Genomic DNA, 12,573 nt, shown 5'->3' on the forward strand with positions numbered 1-12,573 from the left:
ACAGGTGACCAGCTGTCAAATGTTATTACCATTTACTATTACCATTAATATTTTGTTATTGATTCTGTCATAAAGAAGCTTATGAAAAACATCAGATGAAGTCATGCACAGAGGTCTGCCAAGAAGCTTAACAGCATAACCTCTGGCTCTCTAAATAGTCCAGGCTGTCAAACAAATAGCAATTACCTATGATCGTGTAGAGGGAGTGCATCCACCCCCATTTTTTTTCTCTATACAGGGGAAAGGCATGAGTTCCTCCTTGGGTAAACCTACTTAAACTAGCATTTTCATTGGTTCAGCAAGTGGAAAGGGGTAAGGGACCATTTGGGAACACTGGCCTAGTCACGTCCCCTGGTCTCGTGATTGGGGTAAGCTACTACTCTGGGCTCCTCTCTCTGTCCCGTGGACTAGTCACGTCCCCTGGTCCTGTGGTTGGGTTGAGCTACTGCTCTGGGCTCCTCTGTCTCTCCCCTGGCCTAGTGTGCATCTGTTTGGCAGGGCCCTCTTCCAGGGCCCGGCGGGACCCCAGCAAACATGGGCCTTTCTTCTTCAGCTCTCCTCTCAGAGAGAGAGAGAGAGAGAGAGAGGGCAAAGCGTGCATAACTATGGCCTGATTTCACCCTGCTCCTCGAAAAAAAACACCCTCAAATACATACGACTGGGTTTTACAAAGTTTTCATTGTTGATAGTGTGAATGGGATTTTGAAACACACATCTGTGGAATTGTGAAACACCAAACTTTAGAAACAATATTTCAGTTTATGTGCCCTATAAAAAGTTTTACTGAAGTTGTCTTTTCCCCCCTCATCTAAAGAACAGCATCTAGACTTTAGATATATTTTTTATTTTATTTATAAAAATATATATATTTTTGCCTTTATTTAACTAGGCAAGTCAGTTAAGAACAAATTCTTATTTACAATGATGGCTTACACTGGCCAAACCCGGGAAGATGCTGAGCCAATTGTGCGCCGCCCTATGGGAATCCCAATCACGGCCGGTTGTGATACAGCCTGGAATTGAACCAGGGTGTCTGTAGTGACGCCTCTAGCACTGAGATGCAGTGCCTTAGATCGCTGTGCCACTCTGGAGCCCCTACAGATTTTATGTCTATTGATTTTTACTTTCTCAACCAAGAGTCCCATAGACCACTCAGCTGTCATGTGAGCCGCTTCAGAGGCCACGATGGACATGTGGCTAAAGGATTACTTCTATAATAAACATGGCATGATGTCAGTCAGAGGCTGGAGGCATTGTAGCTAGTTATCTGGACAGACAAATCAGAACTGAGCTAATGGAGGACTCAGGAAGTCAGTCTTCAGTACCTCTCCATCCTATCAACACAAATCAAATCACATTTTATTCGTCACATGCTTGGTAAACAACAGGTGTAGACTGACAGTGAAATGTTTACTTACGGGCCCCTCCCAACAATGCAGAGACAAATAAAATAGAGAAATAATAGAAAGGTAAAACACGTAATAATAAAAGTACTAATAAATCCACAATGAGTAACGATAACTTGGCTGTATACACGGGGTACCAGTACTGTGTTGATGTGCAGGGGTACGAGGTCATTGAGGTAGATATGCAAATAAAACTACGAATAAAGTAACAGATAATTAACAGTAGCAGCAGCGTATGCAATGAGTGCAAAAAAGGTCAATGCAGATGGTCCGGGTAGCTATTTGGTTAACTATTTAACTAACTATGTAGCAGTCTTATGGCTTGGGGGTAGAAGCTGTTCCGTGTCCTGGTGGTTCCAGACTTGGTGCTTCGGTACCGCTTGCCATGCGGTAACAAAGAAAACAGTCTATGAATTGGGTGGCTGGAGTTTTAGAAAAGGTTTAGGGCCTTCCTCTGACACCGCCTGATATAGAGGTCCTGGTGTACTGGGCCGTACGCACTACCGTCTGTAGCGCCTTGTGGTCGGATGCCAAGAAGTTGCGGGGATGCAGCCGGTCAAGATGCTCTCAATGCTGTGGAACTTTTTGAGGATCTGAGGGCCAATGCCCCAAAACAATTTCCTTCGGAGAGGGAAGAGGCGTTGTCGTGCCCTCTTCACGTCTGCGTTGCTGTGTGTGGACCATGTAAGAACTTAGTGATGTGGACACAGAGGAAATTGAAGCTCTCGACCGGCTCCATTACAGCCCCGTCGATGTGAACGGGAGCGGGCTCAGCCCTCTGTTTCCTGTAGTCCACGATCAGCTCCTTCGTCTTGCTGATATTGAGGGAGAGGTTGTTGTCCTGGCACCGCACTGCCAGGTCTCTGACCTCCTCGCTATAGGCTGTCTCATCGTCTTCGGTGATCAACCACCGTCGTGTCGTCGGCACACAGATCCGGGTGTTTCTGGGTGTAGCCCTCTTTATAACATGATCATACTACAGAGATAATGCCACATCCACAACTCTACAGTGGGCCAGGAATGAATCCCCTGCCTACCACATATGTGATTTCAATAAGATGGTCAAGGAATGTCAGTTTTTTGGTCCTCATTTTAGTGTTGTCGTTTTTGTTTTCTTGTAATTTGTAATTTGCAACATGATTTATGGACTTTTTACGACTGTAACTACTTCCCCCCGCTTTCTACCTCAATGGCCAATGGCTAAACCAGGCGGAGCTCAACCCCCGCAGTTCCAATAAAGCTGACAGGCTGACGGTAAAGGCCTCTCCTGCTGGGCTGCCTCTTTGGCCAGCTCCTCTCTGCCTCCTCCTGTGATTCCCATTACGCCATCACACAGCTCCCAGAGCCCATTCACTTCTCCCTGCCACTTTTCTCCTCACAAAATTCACTGTTGCACATTATTCCAAACAATTAAAATAAAAAGCTTGTGGCTCAGGTATGAAAGGGAGTATTATTCAGTCTAGACTCTGGAAGGTATGTAATAGACATACCTGGGGCTATGCGGTCAGTTTATTTGCATACCAGAAACAAATGGGTACCCTTTTCAGCCAAGGGAAATAGGTTGTTACCAAATCACGTTTTTTTTATGCATTTCTGGTTGGTAGGTTTTATACATCCCATAAAGGTATCTGGAACAGCTTAACAGGAGGGTCACTTAGGGAGAAAGGAGGTTCATGTGGTTTGAAAGTATCAGAAAACAGACCTTTGGTTTCGATTTGCATGGCAACCAGAAGCAGCTTCAGCATCCCTGTGTGTGGGTGTGAGAGACAGTACAATAATAGATATGTTCACATGGGTCATAGGGAGAAGAGGAGCCAACTGTTTCATTGCTTTTCTGGCTAATAGTAATACTAGTAATACCCCGCTATTATTATGTTATGAACTAAAATCAACTGAAGCAATTGGAAACAAATTGCACCATGCCAATGTGGAAAATGCAAAATGTGTAAGATTAATGGACATGATCTAGATTTAAATCCTTGAGGCAGCTCTGATACTTGTGTGACAGTCCGTGGTCCAATCATTGACCCTGAAGTTGAATTCCAATCTAAAATAATTTTTCCACTTGAATAAATGGAACATCCTTCAAATATTATTTTCAAAGAGAATAACAATGTTGAGCGCTGGTATTTTACGACCGAGGGTACCCATACCTTTCAAGTCAGCTTCTCCTTTACTTTTCCCAGGATACATCATTAACTGCGCTTGATTTATGCCATCCATTAATATTTCTAATAGTGGTATAATTTTATTTGGATTTCTGGTTGGAAGTAGAATGATTGACCCTGATGCTCACTGTTGTCTGTGAATGTTAATATAATATACTGTAAGAGAGTCACTTGATCCTCTTGATTTCTTCCCAAAGGACTCTAATGCCTTCTTCATACCAGACAAATGACCCAGATCAGAAAGCACTTGGTATAAGTAACCCTTATATCAAACCAATCCTATTTCGATACACTCTCTTTTGACTGGGGTTACGTTGAAATAGCGTTACCTCTGGAGCCCGATGGCAGACAAAGAGGCTCTTACAAGAGCCATGACTTTGAACAGGCAATGGGAATCTTCAAAGCTGCCTGCTGCTTCTACCTCAGAGACATTGAATGGTAAATTATGACGGATGTATTTGGATCACAGTCGGCCAAATGGCCTGATTTATGCTAAAGGATGCACCAGTAGACTCAATTATAAGTCAGCCTTGGGTCACACACTAGAAGTGGCTTTTCACATCGTATAAACCTATCAAAACATAAATCATCATCATAGGATATTTGTTCAATGTCACCCGCAAGGGTCTTCTCTCGTTACAGCAGACAATAGTTCTCAAAAATAATTCATGTGTCAGTGTTCTTTCCTTTCAGTCCCATGATATTCCCGAAAGACCCCTATAGTCCACAAAAACTAGCCTAGCTATAGTATCACCATTTCAAATATTTATGTGTTGCTTGTAGTGGTTCAGAGGCAGTAGGCTACATGCACACAACAGGAAAAATGGCAGGCACACAACATGAAAGGGTTTAAGCTCTGTCATTCATCACTCTCAGTGTCAATCGCTCATAATATATGCATAGATGATTAGTTCCTGGTCTGTCTCCCCCAAGGCCTATTTAAAGCTGGAGTGTAGTAAGAGACTGAAGGACATTTCTCACAGGTCTCCAACCACATCAATTGCTCAACTGAACTCCATTCACTATGGTTATTCCATTGAACCTGGGTACTCTGGTCCTAATGCTCATTTTCTACAGCGAAGGTAAAGAAAGCAAATACCTAGACTTTAAATGTATGTATTGATTCAGGGTCTTGATGTACTTTTGCAGTCTACTACTACCAATCCAAACTTGTACTGAAGGGAATTCAAGGAATGTACAGTAAGAAAATGTGTCTGAAATGTGTTGATAAAAGACAGCTGACGCGCTCCCCTCCATATGTATTTGGACAGAAAGTCAAAATGTTAAATATGGTTCTATACTCCAGCGTTTTGGATTTGAGACTAAATGTTTGGTATGAGGTGAAAGTACAGAATGTCATATTTTAAATAAGGATATTTTCAAACATATCTGTTTTACCATTTAGAAAAGAAATACATGTATCTACAGTTGAGGTCGGAAGTGTACATACACTTAGGTTGGAGTCATTAAAACTTGTTTTACAACAACTCCACAAATTTCTTGTTAACAAACTATAGTTTTGACAAGTAGGTTAGGACATCTACTTTGTGCATGACACAAGCAATTTTTCCAACAATTGTTTACATACAGATTATTTCACTTATAATTCACTGTATTAAAATTCCAGTGGTTCATAAATTTGCATACACTAAGTAGACTGTGCCTTTAAACAGCTTGGAAAATTCCAGAAAAATATGTCAAGCTTCTTATAGGCTAATTGACATAATTGAGTAAATTGGAGGTGTACCTGTGGATGTATTTCAAGGCCTATCTTCAAACTCAGTGCCTCTTTGCTTGACATCATGGGAAAATCAAAATAAATCAGCCAAGACCTCAGAAAAAAATGGTAGACCTCCGCAAGTGCAAAGTGCAAATCAATCTCAGAACAACAGCAAAGGACCTTCTGAAAATGCTGGAGGAAACAGGTACAAAAGTATCCATATCCACAGTAAAATGAATCCTATATCCACATAACCTGAAAGGCCGCTCAGCCAGGAAGAAGCCACTGCTCCAAAACCGCCATAAAAAAGCCAGACTACGGTTTGCAACTGCACATGGGGACAAAGATCGTACTTTTTGGAGAAATGTCCTCTGGTCTGATGAAACAAAAATAGAACTGTTTGGCCATAATGACCATTGTTATGTTTGTTGGAAAAAGGGGGAGGCTTGCAATCCGAAGAACACCATCGCAACCGTGACACACGGGGGTGACAACATCATGTTGTGGGGGTGCTTTGCTGCAGGAGGGACTGGTGCACTTCACAAGATAGATGGCATCATGAGGATGGAAATTGTGGATATATTGAAGCAACATCTCAAGACATCAGTTAAGTTAAAGCAAGGTCGCAAATGAGTCTTCCAAATGGACAATGACCCCAAGCATACTTCCAAAGATGTGGCAAAATGGCTTAAGGACAACAAAGTCAAGGTAGTGGAGTGACCATCACAAAGCCCTGACCTCAATCCTATAGAAAATGTGTGGGCAGATCTGAAAAAGCGTGTGCGAGCAAGGAGGCCTAAAAACCTGACTCAGTTACACCAGCTCTGTCAGGAGGAATGGGTCAAATGTCACCCAACTTATTGTGGGAAGCTTGGGGAAGGCAACCCAAAAAGTTTGACCCAAGTTAAACAATTTAAAGGCAATGCTACCAAATGCTAATTGAGTGTATGTAAACTTCTGACCCACTGGGAATGTGATGAAAGAAATATAGGCTGAAATAAATCATTCTCTCTACTATTATTCTGACATTTCACATTCTTAAAATAAAGTGGTGATCCTAACTGACCTAAAACAGGGATTTTTTTACTAGGATTAAATGTCTGGAATTGTGAAAAACGGAGTTTAAATGTATTTGGCTAAGGTGTATGTAAACCTTCGACTGTATCTAGTACCCCCATCAGTATTTGGACAAATTCACTTATAGTGTATTAAGTAGTTAAAAGTTTGGTAGGTCCCATATTCCTTGCACACAATGACTACATCAAGCTTTTGGCTTTACAAACTTTTTGGATGCTTTTACATCTTGTTTTGGTTGTGTTTCGGATTATGTTTTGCTCAACAGGAAGTGAATGGTTAGTAATGTATTGAGTCATTTTGGAGTCACTTTTATTTTAAGTTAGAATAGTTTCTGAACACATCTACATTTATGTAGATGCTACCATGATTATGAGTAATCACAAATGAATTGTGAATGATAACAAGTTAGAAAGTTACAGAGGGACAAAGATCATGGGGGACTAGATATATAAAGTTCTTTCATTTCTAAATGGTAAAACAGATAGGTCTGAAAATACCCTCGAATAAAAGGTGACATTCTGGGCTGTCTCCTCATGTTCTATCTTAAATCCAAAATGCTGGAGTATAGAGCCAAATTTGAAATGTTAGCTTCAATGTCCAAATAGATATGGAGGGGGGTGTATATCAAGTATTGCATAACCTTTATGAGGGTAAGATAAAAATGCACATCTATCGTTAAATATTGTGGGTCCTGATTTTTGGTGCTGTCACAGTGCATGCAGGGCGCATCTATGGGGGCAAGAAGGCCGTTCCTTACAGTAGACCCTACATGGTCCTCCTGGAGAGGGCTACCACCAACATCCTGAAGCCCAAAAACTGTGCTGGCTTTCTAGTGAGAGAGGACTTTGTGATGACTGCTGCCCACTGCAATGGGAGGTCAGTAATGTCCGCTTATCTAGTGAGAGAATACCAGGGGAAAACATATGGGGAGATATAAGCCATTGTCTGCCCTATAAATCATGCAACTGTTTCTCTTTCCTACCTTATATATGCAGGGAATTAGATTTCAGCCAAAACAAGTGCAAAATTATTGCTAGTCAAACACTGATATTTATTGCAATCCGACCTATTAAAAGGACATTTTAATAGGCCACCATTTCAACGTCTCTAGGTTTTTCACACCGGAATATTTTTGACTGTTTTTAGGCTAGGGCTATCCTACGCTACCCCATGTTTCACACAGCTCTTCCTAATTTTGCATTTACACATTTTGACATCATGCATTTCTAACGTCCCCTTTGGAGAATGTAGATGTGAAACACAACTTAGCCCAGGGCTAAGAGCTCCAATAGCCAAACAAAGGTCCACTATGAAAAACCTACCGATACATTGGATCCTGCACCATTAAGATGTATTGCAGACTGTTGAAATGTCAAGCCACATGCTAAAACAAAGGGGAGTGAAAGAATATACTGTAGATTGACATGACATAGATTAACATTATGTTTCCAATCAGCCTCTGTGATTAACCCACTACTGCCTGCTGCCGATATGTGTAAGACCACAGTATGTTGTATTACATTGTGTCTGTGTATGTTACAGATCCATTAAGGTCAAGCTGGGAGTCCACAACGTGCAACAGGAAAGCGCTCAGGAAATGTTTGTGAAACAGGCATTTCCACATCCACATTATGATAATAAAGAACATGATAATGATATCATGCTACTCAAGGTAAATCTCCTAAGCTAGGACCTAAAGTTACGCATTCTGTTTTTATGTTTAATTGTGCAATGCTTGTTTATGTGACTACAATGTCAAAGTATGCAATCTCTTTGTATCAGACATGCCACAACAAATCATTATTATTAGTTTACCACTATTAAGGTAGGTTATAGAACATCTAAGGTTGTAAGTTGTAACATTTGACATCCCCGCTCTTTCTGCCTCCCAGCTGGAGAAGAATGTGCTTGTCACCGACCGTGTGAGACCCATTGGCCTCCTGCAGACAGAAGATGAGGAGGTGCCCAAGGACTGTCTGGTGTCAGGCTGGGGCTTCAATATCAGGGGAGTAAACAAAGGATCCTCTGTGCTACTGGACCTCAACGTGACACTGGTTGCGAGTCAAGTATGCTCAGACAACCATGCGTTCTGCTCTTCAGGACTAAATGGACCTGCTCAGGTAAGTGGCGTCTTAAAGTATGTCATTTTGAACATGGGGGGAAAGAAAACAATACTTTCACCTTGATGGATAGCATGAATCATTCCAAGTGAAATGTGCCTGTTCATTTGTTCAGTATCGTGGTCACCATGTGTTATTTCCAGGGAGACTCCGGAAGTCCATTGGTCTGTAACGGTGTGGCCTATGGGGTGGTGTCCTGCACTATAGACAAACTCTACATTTACACACGCATCCCTGACTACATGGACTGGATCACCAAGACCATGAATAAGTGATACGACACTGACCAGAAACCTCTACAGTTTGTTAATTTGTTCACCCAGGTCCTTAGAAGCATGATTATGATACTGCAGAATCTGAATGTGTTTATGATGCTTTCTGATTGATTTAACGGTGCTGGTTAATGTCTATGTGCCTTCATGCAGTAAGCCAAAGATTGTTAGTATAACCTCCTTGTTCTGTGTTGAAGCCTCTGAATTTCCATCTGTCAAACAATGCTTTCAAATCCTGCTCTGTACTGCAGCTGTTTTAAATCTTAAATTGTGAATCGTGGGATTAAATAAGTAGAGAGTTGATGTTATTGAACACATTTATTTTGTGAACAAACTGAGAAGAGGTGCTTTGATCAAGTTGTCCCTTAAACAGTGAGGCAATCAAACAATGCTTACTGCATTTTGGAGTAGGCTATATTGAAAATATATGAGCAGTAAAAGACATCGAGCATACCAAAAACCTTAACAAGACTGCCCCCTTGTGCACATCTGAATAACATACAGTCCATGTAAAATATATTAAAGGCCCAGTGCAGTCCAAAACGTGATTTATTGTGTTTTATATATATTTCCACACTATGAGATTGGAATAATACTGTGAAATTGTGAAAATTATGATAATGCCCTTTTAGTGTGAGAGCTGTTTGAAAAGGCTGCCTGAAATTTCAGCCTGCCTGGTGACATCAGTTAGTTAATAGACCCGTAAGAAAGAGTTCCAAACCTCTCTGCCAATAACAGTTAGTTTTCAGTTTTCCCCTCCCCACTCAGACTCCCAGACAGTCCTAGTAAAATTCTTGCTTGAGAAACTGTTATTTGCTAAGATGCTATTTTTGTTATTTTTTTGACAATTTTAATTGAAAACAGGTACTTAAAGGGTATCCACCCCAAACCACAAATGCCCATGATTAACAGTGTTAAATAACACTAATATGTGAAAACAATATTTTTGGTGAACAAATGTTTCGTTTTCTCATTATAATAAGCTTGGTAGCAACATGAGAAAATCGTTGTTGAAATCGGTTGAAGCTAAAAAATTGACAACAAAACCCACAATGCAATACCCTCTCTGGGCTGTCTATGTAGCTAAGCTAGCAAACGTATAATACCAAAGTCAATATCAGCATGTGAATTAACTAGCTAGCTGTAAAATCGCTTAAACTGCACTATCAATTTAGGAGTCTATTTCACCGAATTCAACCTGCAATTATCTATGCCTAGAGCACTGAGATACAATAAAAATGGCCCAGAGCAAGGGCAGATGACGTTGCTATGGCAACAATTGCCTTTCCCATGTTTCCCACAGACACACAAGGCGCATTGCGAGAAGGAAAAACTGAGTTGAATAATTGATTGAGCACATCTAAACGAAATATATACTTTGTCATAATGATATAAACGGATGGATGTGTTATAGACACATATGCCCATACCATATATTGGCTGATTTGGCGATCTGGAGTGCAGGTAATTGTTTTAAAAGCTTTATGAAATGTGATAGCATGTTATCCTCTATTTCCAATGAAGAGAACCATGTATCTATGACGCATTCCTACACGATTTCCTGATTTCACCGTTTTTTTTTATTTGTACTTTTTTGTATTAATTAATATATATATATTTAGATTTTTTATAAATTTTGAACACATAAAAAAACAGAAATATACAAACAAGAGCACATAAACCTAACAGACAAGGGGTATTACATATCGAATACATTTTAAATTTGTCAAACACTTTTATGGTGCGTATTGCTTTTTTGCTTTTACATTTACTGATCATTTAAAAATAATATCTAAATTCTATCTTAAATAATGTGAAGAGGGGTTTGTTCTCTGCCCACTTCATTTTATGGATAAAGAATCTTCCATGAAAAATAAACAAATGAACAATGAAAGTTAAATCAGGGTCCATATCATTTGGATCAAAATAAAACATAACATCAGAGTCTCTCAGATTAACATTAATAGTCGTTTATTTTCAAATAAAATCTAACTCTCTCCTAAATCTTTTGACATAAGAACAGTCCCAAAATAAATGGTCAAGAGTTTTTGGGTCACAACCACAAAATACACACTTGTTATCAATAGCTATTTTGAATCTGTGTATAATAAAGGTCTTTACAGGGTAGATTCTATGAATGAGTTTGTATGATACTTCTTTCACTTTATTAGATGTAATGGAATGCAGCCCTAGGACAAGTGAACTGGAACAAAGTATTGTCTGGCAAATATAGTATATCTAATAAAGTGCAATTTGATACTCCTCGGGAGTAAATGTAACATTGAATTCTGGATAATCATATAGAATAAAATCATCATTATTCAATAATTGTTTAACCCAGATAATGTTGTCAAACCAGTTCTGGAAAAACAAAGACTTGTTTTTGTATTTTATGTCTTTATTATTATTATTATTTTTTTTTTATTTCACCTTTATTTAACCAGGTAGGCTAGTTGAGAACAGGTTCTCATTTGCAACTGCGACCTGGCCAAGATAAAGCATAGCAGAGTGAACAGACAACACAGAGTTACACATAGAGTAGACAATTAACAAGTCAATAACACAGTAGAGAAAAAAAAGGGGAGTCTATATACAATGTGTGCAAAAGGCATGAGGAGGTAGGCGAATAATTACAATATTGCAGATTAACACTGGAGTGATAAATGATCAGATGATCATGTACAGGTAGAGATATTTGTGTGCAAAAGAGCAGAAAGGTAAATAAATAAAAACTGTGGGGATGAGGTAGGTGAAAATGGGTGGGCTATTTACCAATAGATTATGTACAGCTGCAGCGATCGGTTAGCTGCTCAGATAGCTGATGTTTGAAGTTGGTGAGGGAGATAAAAGTCTCCAACTTCAGCGATTTTTGCAAATCGTTCCAGTCACAGGCAGCAGAGTACTGGAACGAAAGGCGGCCGAATGAGGTGTTGGCTTTGGGGATGCTCAATGAGATACACCTGCTGGAGCGCGTGCTACGGATGGGTGTTGCCATCGTGACCAGTGAGCTGAGATAAGGCGGAGCTTTGCCTAGCATGGCCTTGTAGATGACCTGGAGCCAGTGGGTCTGGCGACGAATATGTAGCGAGGGCCAGCCGACTAGAGCATACAAGTCGCAGTGGTGGGTAGTATAAGGTGCTTTAGTGACAAAACGGATGGCATTGTGATAAACTGCATCCAGTTTGCTGAGAAGAGTGTTGGAAGCCATTTTGTAGATGACATCGCCGAAGTCGAGGATCGGTAGGATAGTCAGTTTTACTAGGGTAAGCTTGGCAGCGTGAGTGAAGAAGGCTTTGTTGCGGAATAGAAAGCCGACTCTTGATTACTCCAGATTGTATACCTATGTGGGGAAAAATTGTGTTTGTACATGAGTTTCCAAGTTAGAAGTACTTGTTTATGAAAGTTTGCAAGCTTAATAGGGATTTTACCCACATCAAAGTTGCATTTGAGTAAGAATTCTAGACCACCAATCTGTTGGGCATTATATTCCAAATGCAATCCTTATTTTTTAAATAGTTTTGTATCCATTTGATCTTAAAGATTATATTAGATGTTTTATAATACACCTGATTTCACAGATGGACCACAAGTTAAATCATGGGGAAAATGTGTATTTTACCCAATGATAGAACATAGGCTTTCACCAAATTGACAGGAGTTTTGTGATTTGTATTTCTGGGGTTGGATTATCCCTTTAATTGTTACCCAGAAATGATTTGATATTGAGATTTAAAAAAACATATTGGACCTTCAAAACAGTCTGGGATGTATTCCAAGGGCAAAATGTATTGCAATAAATGAAGCAACTTC

General features: G+C 40.0%; 1 protein-coding gene across 1 annotated transcript; it reads left to right on the top strand.

The window, feature by feature from the left end:
- The first annotated feature begins 4,525 nt into the window (after positions 1–4,525).
- On the top strand, positions 4,526–9,066 carry si:ch211-212d10.1 (mast cell protease 8). The gene is made up of 5 exons (XM_029630789.2): positions 4,526–4,656; positions 7,085–7,247; positions 7,914–8,043; positions 8,264–8,491; positions 8,635–9,066. Exons 1-5 carry the CDS (start codon positions 4,599–4,601, stop codon positions 8,764–8,766), a joined length of 711 nt encoding a protein of 236 aa, XP_029486649.1. The 5' UTR covers positions 4,526–4,598; the 3' UTR covers positions 8,767–9,066.
- The last annotated feature ends 3,507 nt before the right edge of the window (positions 9,067–12,573 follow it).

This window comes from Oncorhynchus nerka, linkage group LG24, assembly GCF_034236695.1.
Source record: "Oncorhynchus nerka isolate Pitt River linkage group LG24, Oner_Uvic_2.0, whole genome shotgun sequence".
Lineage (NCBI taxonomy): Eukaryota > Metazoa > Chordata > Actinopteri > Salmoniformes > Salmonidae > Oncorhynchus > Oncorhynchus nerka.